The 25,364-nt window shown below is 43.9% G+C and overlaps 1 protein-coding gene across 2 annotated transcripts; it reads left to right on the top strand.

Annotated features, from left to right (window-relative positions):
- Window positions 1-14,447: 14,447 nt before the first annotated feature.
- Window positions 14,448-20,553, top strand: hmga1a (high mobility group AT-hook 1a). Of its 2 annotated transcripts, none has more exons than XM_079741402.1 (5): window positions 14,448-14,516; window positions 15,438-15,554; window positions 15,976-16,056; window positions 17,523-17,594; window positions 18,453-20,553. In XM_079741402.1, the coding sequence occupies exons 2-5, from the start codon at window positions 15,456-15,458 to the stop codon at window positions 18,519-18,521; spliced, it is 321 nt and encodes a 106-aa protein (XP_079597528.1). In that variant the 5' UTR covers window positions 14,448-14,516; window positions 15,438-15,455; the 3' UTR covers window positions 18,522-20,553. The 2 variants fall into 2 exon arrangements, with proteins under 2 accessions (XP_079597528.1, XP_079597527.1); XM_079741401.1 differs by lacking the exon at window positions 14,448-14,516 and adding an exon at window positions 14,641-14,744.
- The last annotated feature ends 4,811 nt before the right edge of the window (window positions 20,554-25,364 follow it).

The raw sequence follows: 25,364 nt of genomic DNA, 5'->3' as shown, positions 1-25,364 counted from the left end.
TAAACCTCGCTGAGTGCCAGCCGATGGCTATTGAGAGTGTCAACAGGTTGCTAATAAAGAGCTCCATGCTGATTATGTTTTTAGCTCTTTCTGCACCGGTCAGTCATCCACTGTTGCTTCCACTGAAGGTGTTTTCTCACACGGATAGTCTTAGTCCCAACAGACGAAAGACAATAATATAAAAAGGAATAAAATAAGTGGATGAATAAATGATGAATGTGTACTTCCAAGTGTAACATGAATCAGTGAAAGCTTGCCCTAAATGACTGAAGCAGTAGGATGAGCATTGTGAGTGGGGAAGACACTTTGAGATCGTCATCACAACACCAGACACACGTCAGACCCCGGGACAATGACGAAGAACAACTGAAAAAAAACTCAGCATCTTCCTTATTTTCCATATCTCTGTTTTAATTTCTCACTGGTCTCATCTATCTTTCTCTGTGCTCTCTTTTATAAGATGTGTATTTTTTGTTCATCTTTAGCCACAGAAAAAGAACAGTTGAATATGGCTTGTTTGACACATTAATCATGGGGATTTGGGGCTAATCAGCAGAATATTTAGGAAGGGCTTGTCACCGTTTGATGGTTATTAGTAGTGTCCTTTGTAAAACCAATAGCTTTGGCGTGGTCATTCCCATGAGGCACAGCCCTGTGGGAAACTCTAACGAGACAGATGATTTGATTACTGGGAGAACAACATTTATGATTAGCACTGATTGCGTTTCATACTTCAGGACAAGGTTTTCCTTCAGGGCGATGTTTTATTGTGTGCTTTACTTAATTTTGAAGCTATGTCATAAGGTTAGCATGTGCTGCCTTAATTGCAACTTCTATAGGCCTACACATTAAATAATATGCACATGCCTCCACCATTTTTTCCACCAAAGGATGGAGTAATACGATTTGTGTTGTCTTGTGACATGTGAAGCTACAGGATAGACCGGATGAGCTAATTGTGGCATTGGTATGGGCATTCACTGGTGGTGACATAATATATTTCTTATTATTTTTTCTCTTAACCCCATTTCCTCGTCTATTTTTTCATCACAGAAAAACAATGTGACGAACGACGCAACAAGATGCCACAAGTTGGCGCAAGATGAAAATTGAAACCAAGGCTGTGGCCAGACGCAGGGGCAGGAGACAGACAGACAGAAATCACCATATTCTTTAAGCTTTGTAAAAACAATCTTCTTTTCTTTCTTTCTTTTTTTCGTAGTATATTTCCGATCAATGCTATATGGTTCAACCTCAATTGAAATAACATAACCAAATAGCAAACATGAGCATATATTTCTTAAAATATCAACTGCCTAACAGGCAACCGGAATTAAACCGAAAATAAAAGCCTTATCTGAAAAGGGCTGCAAAATGATATGATCCAGACCGTATCAATCACCAGGGCCATCCCATCACACTTGAAAATCATTAAATGCATTACACTTCGTTGCCACGGCCAGCCTGCATAATAACCACCACACACTCCTCTGTGAGCTAACACTTTCACTGCAACTTATATAGCCATGGTTTTCACATGAAAAAAAGCATTAAATTAATAGTTAAAATGAATGATGAAGCTCTTTCCATTGATTAGGCTTCAGAACCTATGCGTATATCTGCAAGACAACAGACACTCAAGTGGAGCGGAAGGATAGAGGGATGCGGTGAATGGCGGGGGGGGGGGGCACATATTATGAGGTCTACCATAAGCGCAATTAGAAATGTAAGTCTGTTTTATCGTGGCGTAAAAGCCAATCCATAGCGGTGATTCATCTGTTGAGTCCTATTCGATGGAAACTCCCAAGAGCCAGGTCTCTGGGATGCGCATGGACAGCCGTGCTGGTGTGGAGAGTCTCCAAAGAAAGCCATGCTCTTAAGTGGCCCCATCCACCGATTCAGACCCAGCCAATGATGGCAACATTAGGCATACATTTGTTTATAGCTTATCATGAATACATTTAGATTATTCATCCATCGGTTGCAGCATCCACAACTCCACGACGAATGCGCTTTCAATGCGCTTTCGTTGCCCAAACCTGAGAATATAGCACACAGATGTTTGCATGCACACCGTTGGAGATGCGCCCATACATGGATACGTATACAGTGCCATCTCTGAGCGCATCGTGAAGCCAGCCTCAGTGTTTAAGAAGCGCTGAAGGTCCGCTCAACGACCAAATGCATCCTTACCTTTCAATCCAGACCTCAGTGGTGTAGGTCCAAACCGATCAGGGACGTCAACTTCTGCAATACCATTGATTCAGTCCGAGTGTCGTCTTTGCTTTGTTGATTCTGTGTTTCGCATTCTTTGAAGAATGTTTTGCACCCCAATGTTCTGCAGTGTGAAGCGTTTCCAGAAAAGCAGGTGTGAGTGAATTAAAAGGATTCTAAGATCAGTTTGTTTTCCCACCAGTGATAGAAGTTGCACACCATGCAGGGTGGAGGTTTTCAGCACCTCCCTCCTCGCTGCGATATTCCACCAACTCCTAGAATTTCACTAATCTCAAACAACCCCCCCACCCCTTCTCTCTCTAACCTCGTTCCCAGTGCTTCTCATCTCACGACGGAACGCCTGGAAAGGAATGCACCCAATGAGCGTTATGGGCGTGCAAGAGGGCGGGACTTTCAGTCACACGGGTTTATGGGCACGGGGCGGCAGAGCGGGATTTCTCAGAGATATCCGTTTCCGTCACATGTTTCGGTTATTGCATTGTCAACCTATTCTTCAAATCGATTCATTCTAAATTTCATTTATGTTGTTATTTTTGTCGTGTTCTTATTCTTCTCGCTACAGTGTTTTCAAGTGTAGACAGATCATAGGAAACGAAAGACCGGAAATAGAGTTACGGAAGACCAGGATAACGAAATAATTAGGGACCCTCTCTGAGCATAGCTCCTCCTGTTTGTTTCCAGTCCCGGCGTCACCGTCTCCTCTGTCCAGTGGCCCGCGGTGCTGAAATGAAAAAAAATTCGTGCGGATTTCTTGTGCTTTATTTCGGAAGAGCACACCAACCTGCTTTACCTCGAGCAAACATTTCTCAGGAGCGCAAAAGGAGCGCGGATCTCTGAAAGCACGCAGCGACACTGCGCGTATCTCTGGAATGGGAACTAATGAAACGAAATCAACGCTCAATTTATATGAGTATCTGTCTGTTCGATGCAAATGGATTGCATCGAACAGACAGATTGATCAATTTGGTTCACGGTTTGAGTCACAGAGGTTTTTGTTTGGTAGAAAGGCCCATGTATTAGGAGCTGTGTTTATTCAAAGACACAGGCTTATTGGATCTATTATATATGGTGTTTTACAGTTACTGTTGTACTGTGGTTGTGAACATTCATTGAATAACATCAATTATGAATGCATGTGTGCAGCATGCCGAGGCTACTTCACATCAATGTGGACTAAGAAAGTACAGTTATTGTGTTTGTCACTTCGTGTTTTGGTCTTGATTAAGAAACTATTCGAAACGTCATTTTGGTTACAATTATACGACATGACTCCTCTAGAAATAAACCTGTGCAGGTATGCATGTGAAACAGCACACCGTAGTGATCTATTTCTCTGTATGTGATCAAAAGATTAAAGCCAAACCGGTCGAAATAATGCATCGTTAGAAAAGAGAAAACTCATTCACGCTACTATTTAATTTCAGTTTAGGCGCCCACTAGTGCTTCTCCATATCAATTGCGTCATTTTAATAGTCATACATATGGTTTATTTCAAACCCTTATCGTAATACAAACAACTTTTCAACAAACTATCCCAAATGCACACAATTTAACGGTAGTGCACACGCTTTTTTTTCAAGATTTTTACAAAGTCCAAATGATCAATAATTGCGTGGGATCATCCCTGTGGTAATTTGAAAGTCTTTATTGAGATCACGTCTCTTCATATATATATATCATTACAACCCTGATTGCAGTTATCGATTGGCCAGTTCATCAATATGCAGCACTCTTCCAATAATTAATTTGCGCACCCAATCTTAATGAAATGCATTCTCTTCTGTCCACTGGCCGTGAATCTGAATCCTCTGAGTCTTTGAGGAACATTGTTGACGCCGTTACCGACCGAAAGTGCATTCAATATGATAAAATGTCAATGCTCAAGAACAAATGTTGGTCTCATATTGAGTGTTGTCTTTTTGTTTTGACATCATTTGAGGGTTTAGCATTCAATGATGCACACATAATGCCCATGAATGGTCTGAGTCACTTTCTTCTTTCATGAACTGCACCACCTGATGGAAGCTCAAGCCTAGGCTACACTGCCATACCCGATCATTCACCACATGAATGCAGAGCAGACTGAGAGGTCTGGGGGCAGTGGTCATTAGTCTTTGCCGATACCTTGTGTATGGATGCTTTGGGTGTATGGGTCACATTCTACTCTGCAAGAAGAAGAATTCTTACTTGACTAAAGTTGAAGAATTCCTTTCTATCCCTTTTCAACACAATTGCTTCTTCCACAGCTTTAATACCAAAAAAAACATTGCATTGTAAGGCGACTTTAGAAGAAGCTTACCTGTCACTTGATGTTTAACCCCTGCCAATCCAAAAAGGATTTCCCAGCTGAATTAGATTCAAATGCCGGATTTCCTTCCTACATGACAGTGCTCGCCCTCGGCCCTGCTCCTATAGTTCCTCGCCTGAGCAGATGTGTTCTGCTTGCTGCAGAGCCAACACCATGGGAATGGAAATAAACCCACATGTTTTTCTTCCACGGAAATTAAAAACGGGCCATTTGTAGATATGCACAATTATGTTCACAAAGGTTGGAAATTAAGGGAGAGGGAGGTGGGGGGGGGGGGGGGGCACAGCTGTTCCCGGCGGTCCGAGCTTCACGCAGGCTGAGGGGGAGATGCTTTTGGCATCGGGTTACTGCAGTGCTCTTCAACCCACTTACTGCTACCGAGACAAAGAGAGACACATTCCACCGGAGGACACCCACACCCCAAGTGTTGGATCCTTCATGAACCCCCGCCCCCCCGAATGCCCCCTGCCGGCGGCATTCAGGCCACTTATTTCTGATTCATAAAACAAATACTGTAAACACCAATTACCATGCCATTCAACCATGAATGCATTTGGAGTGTTTACTTTATCTATGATTTATCGTTTTAACTCTCTCTCTCTCTCTCTCTCTCTCTCTCTCTAGCTTACTCTCTCTATCTCTCTAGCTTACTCTCTCTCACATGTGCACACATGCACACACACACACACACACATACACACACACACCCACACACACACACCCACACACACCCACACACACACACACCCACACACACACACACACACACCCACACACACACACACACAAACACACCCACACACAGACACAATTCAGACGTGTCTTGGCCAGTGGGTTGAATCATAAGGTCTAATGGAAGACACAGTTCAGGCCCTGTGACCAATAAGCAGAGTTCTGGGCTGTGGGCCATGGATCTGCCTGGCAGTACGTCCCAATATATACAGTTCCTCTCTATGAGGTATGTCTGGCAAGCGCCACAGGTCCTGCTCCACGCCAAGGTAATTACAGGTGGCCTTGAGAACATAAAAATATTGCTTGCCTTTACAGTGTGTGACACTTTGAGCCCTAGCCCAAACTTTTTGGTGTTTTCAGATAAGTCTTCAGGTAAGGGGGTTGGTTTTATTGCTTTTTCTTGTTTTGAATGTTGCTTTTAAGGTGGTTTCTTTCACGAGAGCATTTTCAACCATGCTTTCTTCAGTGTGTTTGATGTTTCAATTGAAATGCAACGCATTCTGTTTACTTTAGTTTGTTTCTTTGTCTTATTGCTGTAACAGAACACAGGCTGAAAGGACTCTTGTTGTACTTCCCTTAATCTAAACTGTGTGGATATTGCCCTGGTAAATATGGTGATGTGGCAGAAATTCAACCCAGCCTTCAGTTTGAAATTAGGCGCATTTCATTTGCTCCTTTATCTACTGCTTATCTAGGCCAAGAAAGAGATCTGTTCCCCACTATACATTATGTAACCATAATCACATTCAGTGAAATGTTGGCTGCTGGCGGCTTGCAAAGAGAAAAAAAAAAATATATATATTTATTATACATGGTGACACCCTTTCTTGGCGGAAACTCAATGCACCTAAACAATCTCAGTGTTCAGGCTTAGTCATGTTTGACTTTAATCCTCAGATAGCTTAAGCCAGATCACAACAATGCCTTTTACACAGTCCGGCGGACCAGGAAAATGCGTGGGAGAAGATAGCGCAGTTTGAGAGAAGATACTTACATGGGAAAGATAAAATGATCTTTATCCAACTCAGTTATCAACAGCAAACTACTAGGGGGGGAAAAACATCTGAAACACTGCACAGTGGGGTTTACTTTGACGCAGACATAGGGAATACTATCACGTAATCATAACAAGATAATACGTTACCATGCCAGCAAAAATGAAACAAATTCAAAGTAAAAATACAACCTTGGAGTAGCTAGCCAGCTAAATCATTGGTTTTTTCATTCATACAGACCGACAGAAAGATGACATAACTTAATAACACATTGATAATCAGGCATTGCCAAACAAAGAGCCAACATTTCCATAACTCCATTGATCCTCTCTTTCCCCATGATTATTTTGTCCCCTCTATTCGTTTTCACCTGATGTTTTGCCTCATTTATAACCTTTCTGCTGGACGTTGAAGCTGCAGACTTCAGTGTTGATGACCACATCCGCTAGACAGGGAGAAGGAGGTCATTAACAGCAGCAGTCATAGATAAAGAGCGAGAGAGAGCGGGAGAGGGTCAGACTTGTGCCTGACTGCAGTGGGTGTAATTAATGACAAAGCCTAATTGGCTTTGGGTACGGCAACACAGGCCGGACGGGGTACGCGGTCCCTCTGCGCCTGCCCTTTGTGTCACCCCCATTAACCTTTTGCTTCCGTCTCATCCTCTGGCTTTTTATGTTCAATTAAAGATACTATTTAAATGAGCTGCGTGGAAGTGAGGCTAACCACTTTGCTGTGGAATTTGTAACAGCGGCCTTGGCATCTGAAGGTACATAGCTCCTTTGTATTGATACGTTTATAATGTTTTTCTTTTGCTTTGTTGGCAGACCTTGTTGGTGCTTGCAATCGAGTTGATGAAGACTCAACGATTTATTTGACGTTTATCGCCACTGAACTTGATGCCGTGATTCTCCATTGAACACTTTCCATTTAACGGTGAAGGTATAGACACAACAAGTCAAGTAAGCAAAATAATATACACCCCTTAACAACAATGTACATTCATATGGTGCCGGGCTTCCAGTGAGAAACTGCAATCGGGTAAAGAAAAGAGGGGCTTTGTGTGTGTGCCCTTTGGGATGGTGGAAGCTACAGCGCGTATTGTCAGTGCAGCGTAATTAATCATGCCACCTAACTGCATTCACAGGACGCCTTTTGGTTAATTGGACTGCGGATGCAAAATGGACTCTGCGATGATTTATTCCGCCGGGGGTATGGGGAGGCTGAACCATCCAGGCTCCCGGTGCCACAGCTGCCTTCTGCAGCCACACTCTGCATCCCTGTTGGCTGGCCGGTCCCCCGGGCCATGCGGCTTTTAAAGCATCGACTCTGAGACTTCTTTCAGGGTGTCACCAGAGAGAATTATACGGTGTAATAGAAGGTTTATTATATTGTGTTACTCCCCTCTTTTGAAGGCAGCGTGGGGTGTGCTGCTCCATAGGTGGTGAAACGGCGATGGGTAAACAGATAAAAGATACAGACACAAAATACACATATTACAGAGGGAAAATAAACAGGTAATGGGTAGAATCTCTAAGAGGCATTGCCAAACAAATATTGAATATGCTATTAGACGTGTGGATGAATGTAGCCTCGGGCCTGTATTTGTTTCTTCACATTTATTGTGAAATATATATTCATGCAGCATGATGCTGAAGCGATTTAAAAAGTTGTGGTAGTTGTAGTTAAAGTAACCACAGTTATAGTAGCAGTAGTGCTAGTAGTAGTAAACATGGTACTGTAGGCAGTTCTGACTTAGTAGTAGTAAACAGTGTGTTGATAGTACTGCAGGCAGTACTGACTTAGTAGTAGTATTAAACAAAGTGTTGATAGTATGTAGCCCATACTTAACTTAGTAATAGTAGTATTAGTAGTAGTAGTAGCAGTAGTAGTAGTAGTAGTAGTAGTAGTAGTGGTAGTAGCAGTAGTAGGCCTAGTCCTGATATTTAACCCATCTCCCATTATTGACTCCAGCCCTGCAGAACGGAGACCGCAGAGTGCAGGAGGCCAGTGGCCCCTCCTACACAATATACACCAGGGTTGGTGCAGTCGGTTTCATGACTCCTGGCGTGCAATTACTCTGAGATAACCACCCTTTAATAGTTAATGCAGCTGTGGGCCCCCCTTGGCATCACAAATGGACCGATCCGTCTCACCTAGACCCCTTGTGGGTGTAGGCAGGGCAGTCCATCTCCTGCAACTCCAGTCATCCATCACCAGACGGCCATCCGACACCAGGACCCGGGGACGACACCCAACACGGGACTGAGGTCCCACGCCAGAGACGGGCGTCCTGGTGTCAGAGATTGGATCGGTCCACTGGTACATGTCCCTCTGTGGTACTGCTGTGGTGGCCGTATTCTGTGTAGGCTGCAGAAAGTAGGCCGGAAATCTGATATCCCTTCACGGCTGGATCACTATCTCTCTGTATTCCGTTGGTTCCCCGCTGCTTTCTGAGACGCTCACTTAATGTGTTGCCACTCCAGCGCTATTTGCTGAGCAGATCTCCCTGTGCCCTAAAAGGTGAGACGCTCCCTAGAAAAATAACCGTCAACATGAAATCAATAAGACAAATGTTAAACCTCACAGCGGATCAGCCACCGTGTCGGAGGCAATTGTCTCAGATGTTTGCCTCGCGTTTAGCCTTAAATGTAAAGGCTGGGCTCCGCTTTGCCTTCGACTTGTTGTTTTTTTGTGTTTGTTTTGTGCTCTGCATAGGAAATGTGCAGGGCATCCTGGAGACAAATAAAAAAAGCAGCAATATATCGGGGTTGTGTCGCCTCCTGAGTAGCCAGCAGCGGTGATGCAGCCCGCGCCACCTGTTCTTCCTCCAGAGATTGCAGCTGCCACAGGGCCAGGTGACAGCCCCAAACTAGGCAGGCGGCCCCGTCCCTTTTGATCAATCAGGGGAGACACACAGAGGGACGGGATGAATTCTTAACACTAGCGATGCACGGTCGCACCCCATGGCGACTTTCTTCTATTACCGCCCAGCCTCAACCGCTCTGCACATGTGAATACGTCGCCCCAGTGAATGGGCTCCTTCGTCTCTCCAGATATAGGTCTCCACGCGGCCCTGCAGATGAGTGGAGACGCCTAAGTGGCCGATTGCAAGATGATCGAGGCTTCTTTCAAACGATACTGTGATAGACACTAACATAGTAAGTGACTCCGATGAAAACTTGTTTGAAGTAGAAGACAAGGTTTGCCTTTGATTCAGAATTCATAAAAAGCAGCAATAACTAATTTTAGATCAAACAAACACGAAAATAGGCGTTAATCGTGAATGATCATGAGATCGCTTGTTCTTAACACACGGCTGCCCTCTGCTGGACATTATTTAGGTTCGGTTTTCATATTTAAAAGGACGACGTTGTCCCATGATTTGTCCACAAGATGGAGTAATTGTCCCTTGATCGTCACAGTTCCAGAGGCTGATGTGTAACTGATCCATTTCTGCCATCTATTGGATAACTAGAAGATGGTTCTTGTTCATGCATGAAATGTTGACAACCAATATATGGTTTCCTTACGTTGTATTTGTGAAATAAAGCAATCAAATGATTTAAAAAGGCCTATTTGTTTCACTCGGATGCTGATAATGGAGTCTCATCGACCAGAAGCCCTGGATTTAGGACCCTGTGAATTGTGAGTAGGCAACCAGTTCATTGAAGCATAACAATGGAGGAAAAAACACTGAATCTAAAGCAGCTCTGGGACTCCTGCAGTCAAGACTCCCAAAGCTCTTTATGGGACTCAGGCTAAGTCATATCAGCCCTTTACATTCAACATGGGGAATAACAATAAAATGCGTGGAATAAGGTTAAAATAACTAGCGCCCACCAAAATAACAAACACAAGAGAGTGATTCATACCTGAATTAATAGTGGCACAATTATGGATGACATAATTATAGCGTGACTGTAGACAAAGACAAAGCGAAAACACCTGAGGACTGGCCCGGAAAGAAACACCCTCTTAAATAACATCTTTATCCTCAGAGCATCAGGCGTCTGAGTCACAAACGTGAGCCATCTACCCACTGGAAATTGATCCAGAGAGCTCAGGATGTGGACATAAAAACTATTTGAAAAGAAGGAGAGGAGAAAAAAAAATGGCAGATGGGCAACAGTGAATCAGCGACCGAGCGGCAGAACTGAGGTACGGATATAAGTACTACATATGCCCGGTGGCCGGAGAGGCGCCCGGCGATTTCCAAGCGCATACGGCGCATACAGCGGCAGTGTGCTCACCAAACAAGCGGCACGCGGCTACTTCCTGTGTTTGTGTGAGTCAGATACAACTCATGAGCGGAGTGATTCACCCTGGGCCCATCCCCCACCCACTAACCTCCATCCGCCCCCGTGTAGTACAATAAAGAACACCCACACGAATGCTCTCATCCCGCCTACCCCGCTGCAACTGCTGCTTTCTTTTCCCCCCACCCACCCGCCTCTCTCTCTCTCTCTCTCTCTCTCTCTCTCACAAACACACACACTCTCTCTTCCTTTCCCCCTCTGTGTGTGTGTCTTTGTGTGTGTGTGTGTGTGTGTGTGTGTGTGTGTGTGTGTGTGTGTGTGTGTGTGTGTGTGTGTGTGTGTGTGTGTGTGTGTGTGTGCGCGTGTGTCTCTCTGTCCTATTTACTAAACTTTATGTCTTACTCCATGGAGGAAGACATGTGAGGACTGTGTGTGTGTGAGTGTGTGTGTGTGTGTGTGTGTGTGTGTCAGTGTACACGTGCGTTTGTGTATGCATGCATATATGTATGTATGTACTGTATGAACACACAAGCACACAAATATGTACCTACATACATACCTATGTGTATGTGTAAACAATATTTTCTTTGATATATGTAAAATCGATATGTATGCGTGTGCTAATGTGTGTCAACACGCATGCGTGCGTGCGTGCGTGTGTGTTTGTCACATGCATGTGTGTCTATGTGTGTGTGAGTGTGTGTCCACATGCATGTGTGTCTGTGTGAGTGTGAGTGTGTGTGTTTGTCACATGCATGTGTGTCTATGTGTGTGTGAGTGTTTGTCCACATGCATGTGTGTCTGTGTGAGTGTGTGTCCACATGCATGTGTGTCTGTGTGTGTGTGAGTGTGTGTCCACATGCATGTGTGTCTGTGTGTGTGAGTGTGTGTCCACATGCATGTGTGTCTGTGTGAGTGTGTGTCCACATGCATGTGTGTCTGTGTGTGTGTGAGTGTGTGTCCACATGCATGTGTGTCTGTGTGTGTGTGAGTGTGTGTCCACATGCATGTGTGTCTGTGTGTGTGCTAAGCGTCTCCAGACCCATCCAGGGCCAGCAGCAGCAGCCGGGGAAGCCCGACGCAGGGCAGGAATAGGATGTTGTGCTCACATCTGTTACTCAGTTTGGCTGCAGCGCTCTTGTGGTTTTACACTGCGCCTAAAAATGGCCCGGCGCGTACGCACCCAGGGAGGATGCTGGCTGGAATTGCAGATGAGCATATAGGAGGAGGGGGAGGAGGAGGAGGAGGAGGAGGAGGAGGAGGAGGAGGAGGGGTATGGGGGGGAAATGAAGCTGGGGGAGGGGTGAGCCAAAGTGGGCTAAGTCCCCCCCCCCCCCCCCCCCCATCTAAGCTGCTGTTGTGGTCACCAGCCAGGAGACGGCACTGGAAGAGAGAGAGAGAGAGAGAGAGAGAGAGAGAGAGAGACAGAGAGCGAGAGAGAGAGACAGAGAGAGAGAGAGAGAGAGAGAGAGACAGAGAGAGAGAGAGAGAGAGAGAGAGAGAGAGAGAGAGAGAGAGACAGAGAGAGAGAGAGAGAGAGAGAGACAGAGAGCGAGAGAGAGACAGAGAGAGAGAGAGAGAGAGAGAGAGAGTGTGTATGGTGTGGAAGTCATGGTCTCTTGTAAGATTTGATTAGCATTGGAATTTAAACTCCCTTTAATTACTTTCTCATGGGCCGGTGTTTTGTTATTTTTTCTTTTGGGTTCATTCTTTGCGGATTCAATTTATTTATAGTTCTTAAGGATGAATTTGATTCATCATTATCCCAACTATTAATTTGTGTTCAAATGGTTATATGGGGAAAAAGATTAGAGACTAGAGAGTATAACAACTGGATTTTCTCTTGATTTGGTCGTGATGTTGACTAAATCATGAGGATGACCGGATATTGAACTGATAAGATAAGCATGTGTTTGAGTCTCAATCAGAAGTAATGTTTGTATCACCATTATATTTTAGTCATTGAATTGTGATCCTAAGCCTTTCAACCCAATTGACAAATTTGTGCTGTGAATAAATCACATTAAAATAGGTAGGCTACTATGTAAAATTGATGTGAAATCCTGAAAATACTTCCACCGAATGCCGTACATTTATCTACAACATCTTCTCAGTGTGGCGGCCAATCCAGTTCCAATGTGAGACCCTGTTCAGATGTCCAACAAATGTCTGCAAAGGGGTTTGAAGATGTTTTGATTGTTTTGTTGTAATTTCACCAATTAGCTGAAAGTCCCACTGCCGGTCTGCAGGCGGTGCCAGTGGTTTTCCAAAGACAACACATTTCCAAAGACAACACACACACACACACACACACACACACACACACACACACACACACACACACACACACACACACACACACACACACACGCACACACCATGGGTAGTACCTCTGGTTCATCACCCTGTCCCTTCGGCCCCGTCTATAGGGCAGAGCACGGCGGACATGTTGGAGGGCAGCGGGGGATGGGGGCTGAAGCAGTATGGGAGTGTAGAGGGAGGGAGGAAGGAAGGAAGTGAAAAGAGTGAGGGATATGAGGGTCGTGTGTGTGTGTGTGGGGGTGGGTGTGGGGGTAGAGGGCGAGCACATGCCGAACATTGGACTTATTGAGGGAAAGCTCTCTCTTGTCAGTTCATTTCAAATTCAATCATCCCTTGCTGATCATTTAAACATATGCAGTGCTGACCGAATGTACTCATCACAAATCAGGGCTTATGTATATATTTCTGTATATATATATATATATATATATATATATATATATATATATATATATATACATGTATAAATACACATTATAGATATATATATATATATATATATATATATATATATATATATATATATATATATATATACACACTCTTACACAAACACACACACATATATAAACATATATATACATAAACTTATAAATAAATTTAAATATATATATAATATATATATATATATATATATATATATATATATATATATATATATATATATATATATATATATATATATATATATATGTTAGCTTTCTATCTCTGTCTCTGTCTCTAGGTCGTTTCTCTGAGCTGGTTGAGGCGGTTTATGGCTGTTAGTTGGGAGGTGGAATGCATAGAAAGAGCAGTTAAGGGCCGTTATGGACACCACATCTCAGAAAGGGTGAGAGACGTTTCATCCGCTCCAGATGAGGGGCTCATTTACATCCTAACGGCCGGTAGGTGTAGGAGCAAAACAACTCCGCGGGAGGAGCCCAGCGGGGGGGGGTGGAGGTTCTCACACCTCAGAGCATTTCCATGCAGTCCCTTTTCTATGCGGCTCAGCCCCGCAGCAGACAGATGTTTATCTATTTCACATGCATAGTCGTCTGGCTGGGTCCATGTCGGCCATTGGGATTTTAATGAGCCCAGCCTGATGAGGACTAAAGAAAACATGCCTGCTGGTTCAACATCTCAGCTCACTCAATAGGATTTTTCTTACATAAACAGCTAGTCGATTTGATGTACAATGTATCAGAACTGAAACATCTTGATTCATTGCATTGTTGACCATGAAAGGATCCACGAAAACCCTTCATAGGCCTAAAAAACATCCAAATTATAAAGCAAAATAAATCATCAAGTGGCCGAATATATTGGAGAGGAGATACAAACATCCTGAGATAACATATATTAATAATAGATATATTTACGTTTTATATATATTTAAGATTTCGGCGAGGCAAAAAGTAGGCCTACATCTAAATCAAACGTTAGGGATTCTAATAGCCTACATTAAAGACCATTCTGACAAATTATGCACAAAAAGATGGAAGGGGCTGGACCACACGTTGGTGGCCCATTTATCATATCCCCGCCCTCCGGGGCTGCGCTCCCATGAGGGCGGTTCTTTAAATTGCGCTAAAACTCCAGACTGGCGCCTTTTGCTTATCTTCTGAGGACAAGACACACGTACTATTTATAGATCACCGTGGGTTATTTTTGCAGCAGTCCACCTCGCCGGTAATTCAAAACAATTTCTTTAAAAAATCTGCTCACTTCCTTTCTCATTCACAACAGATTTTTTTTCAAGGCTCTATAAACCGGGATTTAAAAGGGGCGGGAGATACGCGGTCTGACGAATCAAGCCGTATCCTATAGACACCAGAGGGGTTTTAACCGGGTTCAGCCAGTCAAGATTCATGAGAAAATTTCGTTTTAATTTAACAAAACCTGAAATCGAAGGATAAGGTAAGAGCCGAAATGCACCAGGGAAAGAGTATACGCTGCAGAAGCCTCTTGGCCGGCAGGATTAAACGCATCAGACGGTAGACGATGGGAGCTCACGCTTTGTATTTACATGCTGGGCTTATATATATAACGCTATATATATATATGTATATATTACGCTCGATCTTCCGCAATGAAGTAACCGAACCCGAACTGTTTATCCAACGACTGATCGCCAGACACGGGGAGCAGAGAGTGCATGTCTAAAGGCAGGGTTGGTTCACGGAGAGCATAGCGGAGCTATTGTATATCCGTGGTGGGGATCGCACAGCGGCTATGCCTGCAGATACAGTGTAGAAGTAGTTGTATTTCTTCCTGTAGGCCCGACCATTGACCACAATAACAAACAAGGCCTCGAAAGCTTTTTAACGTTTAGATGTTTGGCAAGTGTGCGCAGCCTCCATTGCAATACCGTACCGGGCTGTTGGTGCGAATCCCATTTGTCTTGCCCCATGGGCTGTGTAATCGAGTGCCGATGAGACATGTATAAATAGTCCCTCGAAATAAGCACGGATTATTGAGTTAAACGTTTTACCGGCGCAATCCTCCTCGGCATTATGTTTTGGGCACGGCGGTGTGCATGCTGTGCTATATGGTGGCCAGGCCTCGTCTGATATAATTTATCAATTTGATAATAATAATCGATTTCTCTAGGTCGAAAAAGCAGCAACAATGAGTGACAAGGGGACAGTCTCGACGAAAGAAAAGGAGGCAACAGAGAAAAGGGGGCGTGGAAGACCCCGTAAGCAGCCGCAGGTGAAAACGTCTGACGTAAGTAGAGGCAGTGCATTTAAATATATTCCATTTCTGAAAATCTGTTCTCAAAGATGAACTCTGTGTAATTGGGGGGTTGCTGTATATGTTGTAGACGTTTCCACCCTAGTCCTTTCACTTTGCATTTGCTTCAGTTGGGGTTTATTTAGGATGAAACAACTAGAGGGTCCACCACACTTATGGGTAATGTGTAATTTGAATCCATTGAACCTGTGTTAACCCTACACGTTTTCATTGCACAAGAGGACGTAGGGCAGTATAAGTCCTAATGATTGGCTTAGGTGGCTGTCACTCAGCGTAGTCAGTTCAAGCATTGAATTGCATGGTTGCTATGTCAACAGTTGCACGGTGACAAACACTCGCAGGAATATACAACAAGGTGTGTGTGTGTGTGTGTGTGTGTCCCTCCCTGCTGCAGGAACCCAGTGGATCCCCAACACCAAAGAGACCCAGGGGCCGGCCGAAGGGCAGCAAAAACAAGACGGCCACCAAGGGCAAAGTAAGTCAACACTCGCCGTGCGTGTTTCTACACCGTGGCTTTAATGTCCTCGTGCGTAATTACAAGAAACACAAACTGTAAACACACACGCGTGTGCGTGCGTGTGTGTGCGTGCGTGCGTGTGCGTGCGTGTGCGTTCGTGTGCGTGCGTGTGTGTGTGTGTGTGTGTGTGTGTGTGTGTGTGTGTGTGTGTGTGTGTGTGTGTGTGTGTGTGTGTGTGCGCGCGCGGAGGGTGCCCCTCCGCCAGAGACCTCGGGCCCCACCAGCGTTTCCTCATGTTAAGCACACCAACCGCCAGACCAGCGCCACCTGCCCTCCCTGGCCTCTCCCTCATCCCGTTTGTGGTGCATGTACGTTTCCTCTGTACAGTAACGGTAGCGCACCAGAAAACCCTCGTCCCTCCCTCGCAAGGATGTGCTGTCGCTCTTTGTGATTTAAGTGGAGCCCAACTGCACTCCAGAGGCGCTTCCCTCTCAGAGTGTCAAAACAGCGCGAAGGCTGCGGCTCCACTCACACAGACCTTGGCGAAGCAGCCCTCCCTTCCCTTTATTATTATTGTTGTCTATCCACGATAAAGATGCTCCCGCCCCCTGCGGCGGTTCGCTGCACGGCTTCCTGTAGGGGTGTAGCGTCGGCGTGTAGCTGCAGGTGCATGAGGCCACGAGACCCGTCCGTCCTCTGAGCTGACGTTGGGCTCACCAACAACCCTGTCATACCCCCCCCCCCCCACACACACACACAGCTTACGACCCTTGTTCTTCTCTGCTGGCCGTTGCCGTAGCAACAAGCTGATTTCTTCCCCCCCCACACGTGCTCCCACCATGTCTGATATGCCCGGTGCTCAGGGAGAAGGAGCTGGGACCGGGGGGTGAGATCCACGCTGATATAGGGACAAGATGTGGACAGCCCAATACCAGCAGCGCATTAGGAATAGTTATTACTGTCCTAATCATCCCTCTGGATGCTTGTGTATGTTATGTCTATATTGTGTTTTTAATATTTGTTTTAATTGTAATTTGTTTTTATTATTATTTTATGTTATATTATTAAACTTTTTTTTATTTATTTTTTTTACTCTGCACATATGAGCTTCTAATCGAGGGTGCTTTTGTGTCTTGCTCAGTTGCACCAGCTGTCTCTGAGCCTAAGACCAGGTGGCCAGCGAACTGGAGTGCCCTGTGTGCAGTTCCTGTCGGCCTTCCAGATAATGGCCAATGAACTCGCTGCCCTTTTTCCATCTGTTTCATAGCAGCGGCGCTACCGCCACCTGCAGGCAGTGGAAGGATTAGCGTTAAGATTATTAACCTTTTTTATTAAAGGTTCACAAAATGAAGTAGCTTTTTGTAGCAAGAACCAGAAAGGGCAACTTTTCAGTGGACGTGTATCGTCTGGTATCAGGTTTGAAGATTTGGCTTCTCCCCCCCGCCCCCAAGATGTCTAACTTGGTATTTATTTTGTTTGCGCAGAAGGCTCCAGCAGCAGCTGCAACCGCAACCGCAACTGCAGGTGCCAAACGTAGAGGACGGCCCAAGAAGGAGGTAGCATGGCACACCTTTTATTTTTCTTAAAAAAAAATATGGGCATGTCGTAGCTTGATCTCTGTCCAACACTTTCGATGGACGAGGTAGTGAGATAGAAGGGCAATATTTAAGTGATAAAAATCGCATTTTCCTCATTTGGATACATTGACAACATTCAACTAATCCCCAAGATGTTATATTTACATAGTAAGACTTCACTTCAATATATCTGAAATAAATATGTGCATATTGATATTGCTCATTTGTGATTGTAGTAAAAATGCATACAATTCCCTAAATGTAAGGGTAACGCACTCCTACAAAGAGGTGTGTGTGTGTGTGTGTGTGTGTGTGTGTGTGTGTGTGTGTGTGTGTGTGTGTGTGTGTGTGTGTGTGTGTGTGTGTGTGTGTGTGTGTGTGTGTGTGTGTGTGTGTGTGTCCGGGTTGTATTAGTCACGAGAGTGACCCAGAGTTCCCCGGTTATTTTTATTTTTTTGGCCTCTCAGTTTTTATGAATGAACATCTCAGGGGTGGGGGGCGGAGGGCACTGTTGAAGGAGGATGTGGAGTTAACTTGTGACTCACCCGTGCTATGATTCACCACACATTACAGAGGTCTCACCATTCCTGTGAGTGTGCATCATCACACAATCAATAACACACTTCTGCTCTATGGTGACACTCGGAATTCCTTCAAGGGAAAAGTTCAGCCAAAGTATTTTGGAGGGTGACTCATCAGCAGCCCCATCATAAAGCCGTTTTATGTTTTCTATTGCCCAGTCCACTGGCAACATTCACATTCGGCTTCTTTGAAATCGTCCTTTTGCAATAATCACACTATTTCTTTTTGGTTTTGTTTCCCATTTTTCCACAAAAGGAGAAAGAAGACAAACCTTCCCAAGAGTCATCTGAGGAAGAGGAGGAGGAGGAGGAGGAAGATCAGTAACTCGTCCCATGCTACCTCACTCGACGTGCTGACTTGCTGTTACACCAGCGCTGGGATAGCATCTCCAACACCAGTGCCACCACCACGACCACCATGTTTGCGACAAGGGCCTTCCAGCCAACGGGAAGGGTAACACGGTTCATCAGAAATCTCTTAATGCATCAGCACTGGATCAACAATGGACTTTTCTCGATATGTAAACCTATATCAAAGAGGTAACGGTCCTTTTAACTCTCGTATGTCATGTTGCCGCAAGTCTTTTATACTGGACAAAAGTAAAGCTCCCGGGAGTCTGGACCTTTCTTCTGTTTCCAACCCCCCCCTCCCTCCAAACCCTAGCCCCTCCAAGGTAGGTTAGTAGGACATGTTCTCTGCTTAATGTTGTAATATTGACACTTGTACCCACATCTGAGATGGAAGGGCATGTAGGCTTATTTTCTGTTTTTGTACTGGACAAAGGTGAATTTTACCTATACTTGCTGTTTTTTTGTTGCTTTTGTCGTGTGTTAAATGGTCAACCTGTCCTCTGCATCCTATTATGAATGGAGGAGTCGCGCGTCAGGTTTTTTAGAATGAGACTGGGTAAAGTACCTTGTTCGTTGTAGATGCTATAATCCACAAGTAATCGGTGTAACTGTCCAACCTCATCATTTCTTTGGTCGATCGTCTCTCCGCCCCTCCCTTAGCGTTCCTTGCAGGAATACATTGGTTTATTTTGTAGTTCCACTACACTGTAGTTACAGCTCTGTGTGTGAAAGTCCCTCACGTTGTCCTCCGTCGACCGGAAAGATGTCAAGTTTATCGTTGGGAAATCAGGATACCATTTTCATAGTTTCATTCTCTCGCTCTCGACAACTTACAGGGGATCAGAGCCGCGGGGTTAATATTTTTCAAGTCGTAGAATCTTTGTTCAGGGAGCTTTCTGACCGTCACCATCTGCATCAGTCTTTGGGTTTACGCTGACACGCCCATGCAATCCAATGCAAGGGCAAGCGCTAGTCGTGCTAACAAGGAGCTTGATTGTAAACACAAGAGCATAGCAGAACTACTGTCCAACCTTGAGTTTCATTCCTCTTGGCGCTCACACATTAGTTCCTTTCTAGTTGAGTGGTTGTCATAGCTCGGTGAGGCAAAGGGAATTACTTTTACTTGGTCTATGAGGATGTGTTTTAGGCAGTCTGCTACAGGAAAAAAAAACAATGTTTGTTTGTTTGTGTACTTGTGTCAGGGAACTCTTGGTCACCGTACATTTTAACTGGGTTTTTTTCCACAAAACTTAAGCTGCTACAACCTCAGTTACAAAAACCCGGAAAACTGCAAGGCCTTACAAAGCCTGTTATTTCATACCTCACACAATGTCTGTCTTTTACCATTTACTTGCATCCAACTGGTTATTCTTGTTATTTGCAACTTCTGACAAGAGTCTGAACGATGTCTTTATTACAAAATATGTGTTTGTGTGTTGAGTGTGAGAGTGTATTTTTTGTCTTTCTTTAAAGCCGACTGTAATGAATTATTGTGCGACGGCGGTCTAGTATGTGATTGTGTGCGTTCGACCGCTGTCAGCCTGTTGGTAGACAGAACCTGCAGAGAGGGTGGTTTTTCTTTTTCTTTTTTTTTTATGAAAAATATAATAAGTGACGTCAGGGAGGCCTGTCACCCGACTGTGGTAGACTCTAGGTGTGTTTTATCCGTTTTAAATAAATCTTCTGGTGCACTGAAAAAGTTGGTTCAGATTTTCATGGACAAATGTTGGTGTTTTTGTTCTTTTCTTTCGACGACGGCTGTGGGCACGCTTTCACTGTTGTGTAGACTGCTGCCGAAACGTGTCCGCCTCACCGTCTGCATTTCCATACAGGCTATGGCCATTTCATATCAGAGTCAAATAGTCCCATCTTGTTGGACGATATCCAAGCCCCTTTTTCCATACTGACTTCATCCATCATCCATTTATATACTGTTAAAGATCAACGGGATGGGATCATTCTTTTAAATGTACACTGTCTATAAATGTACAAGTCTATATTTCTATGGTGCCCTATAACAATTTGTATCCAGAGATGGTCAATAAAGATAAGAATTTGATATCGTTGATCTTTGTTTTGTATTTGCCTCGGCTGCGTGTCATCCCTATTGTGTCGTTGACATCCAATCAGTCATCAGATTTTATTTCAAGGTGCTAGGACCGGAGATTTATTTAACCATAAATGGTAGGTATATAATACATGCTATATTATTAGTTTTTATTATTATTTGTTTATAACATACAAAACATACAAGCAACAACGAAGAAATGAGACAGACCTACGAACCCCTCGACACACCCCTCCCACCCACAGGACTTGCAGAGAAATAATACGTTAAAGTAATAATTTAACAATTTCTGCGACATCAGCTTAAATATCCAAGTTCTTTGGTTTAGCACCATGTGTTCTTCCAGCTGATTGTTCCATATTGAGAATGTCCAAAAAAGCAAGCAGCCATTGTTGCCTCTGAAGACTGCCAACGTAATGCATCAATTATTTTTGCTGCCGTTGGACCGGCCTGCCATAACTGCCTTTGTTGAAAAGGAAACCTTTAAGAGAGAATCATTGTTCAAAAGGAGAACCAATGGAGAGAAGGGTACAATACATTCCATAATTACTGAACAACAAGAAGATACACATTTCCAAAATTTGAAGACCTCAGGACATTCCTAAATCATATGAATAAAAGTGCCTGGAATACCCTGGGGGCAAAGTGTACAATTCGGCAATTGTCTGTCTAATACATGCTATATGGGATCTATTCTGACTTGTTGGCAAATCCTTTCATGTAATTATACTATGTAGCCATCTTGTTTATTTGATCGATCTTTAAAATATTAAGGTTGGATTAATCCCCTTGCTGGCTACTCTGGATGGGATTTTAGTTTGAAATTATCTGCCTTATAAATCCAATGTACTTTTTTACTTAATTTTGGAAACCTCTATTGGGTGAGTTTGGCTATATTTAACATGACCATATATAAACCAAATGGTCGTTTTGCCCCATCCTCTGATTGTAAGCTCATCACACACACCTGCAAGGTCTCAAATACAAACACTCAACAAGTACATGCTGCATGGCTAGCAGCATCTGAAGAGACGGGCTACGATACGATTTTATTCTTAAAGGAGACATATTATGGTGTTTTCCCAACAAGTAAACATAGTATTTGAGTCGCAGAAAACATGTTTTTGAAGCTCATTGTTGCAAACAGTTTTTCGGAAAAAAAATCTTGCCTACCGCTATTCCGCTCTGTTTGAGTCCCTACAGAATGCGCTGTTTCTGGTGTCTGTGCAAATGAGTTGCTGCCCATTGACCAATGAGCTGTCAGACTGATCCACAGCATGGATTAGAAGGGATTGTTGTTTTTGCGGACTCCTGGGCCCCGTTTCCCGAATGCATCGTTATCCTAAGTGGATCGTGAAGTGCGTCGTACGAGCATCGTACAGTTTTCACACCGTTTCCAGAAAGCATCGTTGGTAACGAACGTCGTGAAAACGCTCGTAGCTAACGAGGACTCCAGGGGTACTCGTAGGATGCTAAGAGCATCGTTAGCCTACTATAGCCTCAGTGGCGTCACCAGCGGACATTCCGTGTATTGGATGTGCTTTATTAAAACACATCCAATACCACGGAATGCCCAGCTGGCGCAATTTTGCAACTATCGATATATTACTCATACTACAGTTAGATTTAAACAGCAAAGATAGAGACATGTTAGAAGTCAACAACAACATAATGTATTGCAGCAATCTAAAATTCCAAAAATACATGCGCAGCCGAAATGTACCGATCAAACGCCACGTCACACGGCATATAATAAAATCAAATGATTCCATTGCTCTTGTGTAGGAGGTCGCTTTCGAGCTGTACTTGCTGTCTCTCTCTGATTTTAATTCAACCATCGTGGTTAAAAATTTCCTCTTATTGATCAATGGCAGAAGACATAGGCTACTGTAGACATGAATCATGCTGAGACCAGCGAGTGTCTGAGAATTTCTGCAGGCGTTTTTTGTTGCGATTGTTTGCATTAAGCACTGTAGGCGCTTCGGTGAGGCTGTGATGAAGTTCACTATTTATTGGACCGTGTCTAGACACTAACGAACATTCCTGACCATAGTTAATCGCGTTTGTAGTCTACACTCAGACGTGAACTCATTATTGCATGCGGGTGTCTTCATTCCTAAAAAAAAAAATAAAACATTTGGGAGTTTGCAATAATACAAATTATTCTAAAGAGGTTTAGACTCCGTGCGCAGCCCCGCCTTCTCCATGTGAACAAAGAAAGCCTGCGCCTTGACGAACGGGGGATTTGACCCCCTCGGTTTTACACAGGAAACTTGAGATAAGAAGGTGAAATCAGCGGGCATGCCAAGCTGCGACCGAACCGGCTTGGCAGTGTAAAAAGACCTAGGCTATAGCCTACATCATCCTGCCCAACAATATGGGCAGGATCTAGACCAAGCTCTGCTAATCGGGTCAGCAATAGCCGTGTGTCAATGCCTAGCCTCTGGGTTTGAATGATAATGCATGAATGGAACGTTGCATTTTTAATGTCTACAAATATTCTAGACTAGAGAGTGCGACGAATCAATGAAACCGGAATCAGATAAAGTCGGCTCTCTTTGCTGCGCAAAGCATATTTCAGAAATCAGCACATTAAGATAAATGTAGTTGTCTCACAAGCTATTCTTGATTTTTGTAACATGGAATTATTTCAGGGGGGAAAATGCCGTGAAAATGTTTACGCACAGGGCATTCAGGATTAGGACTGATATCGGCCTAGGCCTAATAAATTGTATTTTAATATCTTTAGCATTCATATTATTGCAGTATATTCTTTTCGTAGGCTACTCTACTGTTGGACTTAATGGGGAGATATTTTAACGCTTTTTAACCCCATTTTCCTGCGACATTCCTGCGTCTCCCCTCCTATGGAGCCCATTTCAGCACCGTGTCAGTAGACAGTTAATCCTACAAACGTCGTGAGTGCAGTGAACGCGCCTTCATGTTAAAGGGCAACTATGCAACTTTTTTGTCTTAATTTACCTTAATATAACTGGTTAAGAGTCATCGTGATGGTTCTTTAACACTTTATGGGTCGATTGGTCACTGTTTCGACTCCCCCTGGCGCATCTTGGCGGAAAAAGGGAAAATGCAAGTTTCTGCTGGCGACCCGCCGCCCACTCTCGCGGGAGTCTCGGGTCTCGTGAAGCACCGAATTGCTTTACGGCACTACAGACCCACAAACACGGAACCGGCTCGATATAAACACAAGTAGCGAAGGGATTGTTACATTCATCATGGATCAGCCGACTAAAAAGACACAGAGAAACCCAATGTCGGAGAAACAGAAGAAGAAAAAAGGGAGACTGAGCAACAGAGAGGCCAGACGCGAGTAAACGTTGGGGGAGCTTCTCAGAAACAGCGTGAACTGAAAGAAAAAGAAGACTGCAAATTGGATGCCGACTTGCCATGGCCGTGTGTTGCTCTTGAAATTGTAAGTACCCTTGGGTAAACTTTGTCCTCTTTGTATTGTGGCTTCTTGATGTTGATTGTCTCTGTAAAAATCTGTTTGCTCGACTGTTTTGTTGTGAGCCCTGTATGTTTCTAGCTTGCTTGCTTGCTGGGGTGTTAGCGTACTCGCTACCAAACACGTTTGTTTTCATGGTTGTTTTGCTGTTCGTCTGCCTCGTCCCCCAGATACAGGCTAAATCCCCGAATCCAGGTTCTTGTTTATTAAGATCACTAGACCGCTATTCGAATGCCTCAGATTTTTCTAAGAGTGTATAACCTATAAATATCATGTGATATGTCCGGCTGGCCATGTAATGCAGTACCCTGCACGAGAGCTGCTAGTTAGCACATATTCGTCGGTTACTGTTACGATACGTGAGCCTCCATTATAGCTTTAGCCATGTTATACCTTTGGTGTTGTTCCCCGCTTGTAAACATGTTGGTGAAAAGATTGCTTTGTATTTTGTCGTAGTTACCAGCGTTGGCAAACAGCATTGTTATGAGGCTTGAGGCTTGATGACCCAAGACGGCTCGGCCTGCCTGCCCCGGTACAGCCACCACCCACAACCAAAATTGTGCGGGTACAATTGTCACAAAGAAATCCAGAGAACCCTCAAGAAGATGTTACACAATAGCCGTAAGGCAAAAAACAAACCATTAAGAACTGTCACTTGCATTTCTTTCAATATCCAAAATAAATATTTTTCTAACCAAAGTGTGTATTATTGAACAAATTAAAGAAAGGTGGTGCAAACATCTGTTATTAAAAAAATGGAAACATTTGAAAACCATATACAATAATATTTATTTACAATGTTTACTTGCAAGCATTTACACTTAAACATAAATGTGTCCCTAATCTTCCAGACACAGCATCTGCCTATTACAACTCTCCTGCGGGGACTAGCGACAGCATACCGTCTCGATCTCTGAATCCGTTTCCCTGTAATTCCTTACCCAAGTGACGTACTTGAGCAGTACGTCACTTGGGTATGGTACATTTATGTACTTGATACATAAATGTACGATTGCTGCGCATATTGTTCATGCTATCGTTATGTTTTATGTTGGCCAACACTCTTACACTGATCGTTCTGTTCAACAACTGAAGATAAAACAATTCTTATCTAGGGTATAACATCTCCCTGTCAACTATAAAATAGGATGGGTTTATTGTAACACATACACCCTTTCAAAATGTATAACCTTGTCTACTCTTCATGAACATCTACCTCGGACATGGCTCCACGCATTCGTGAAAACAAATGCACATGGCTAGCGTAGAGGTGGATGGGGAAG

The sequence above is a fragment of the Pollachius pollachius genome (assembly GCF_949987615.1).
Source record: "Pollachius pollachius genome assembly, chromosome: 8".
Lineage (NCBI taxonomy): Eukaryota > Metazoa > Chordata > Actinopteri > Gadiformes > Gadidae > Pollachius > Pollachius pollachius.
Note: the sequence above shows the minus strand (reverse complement) of the source record. Positions and strands in the feature narration are given on the sequence as shown.

Excerpts from the sequence above, each read along its gene's own strand:
- hmga1a (XM_079741402.1), top strand. The coding sequence starts at position 15,456 with ATGAGTGACAAGGGGACAGTCTCGACGAAAGAAAAGGAGGCAACAGAG. Across the intron at positions 16,057-17,522 it reads AGACGGCCACCAAGGGCAAA|AAGGCTCCAGCAGCAGCTGC; the intron begins GTAAGTCAACAC and ends TTGTTTGCGCAG. Across the intron at positions 17,595-18,452 it reads GAGGACGGCCCAAGAAGGAG|GAGAAAGAAGACAAACCTTC; the intron begins GTAGCATGGCAC and ends TTTCCACAAAAG.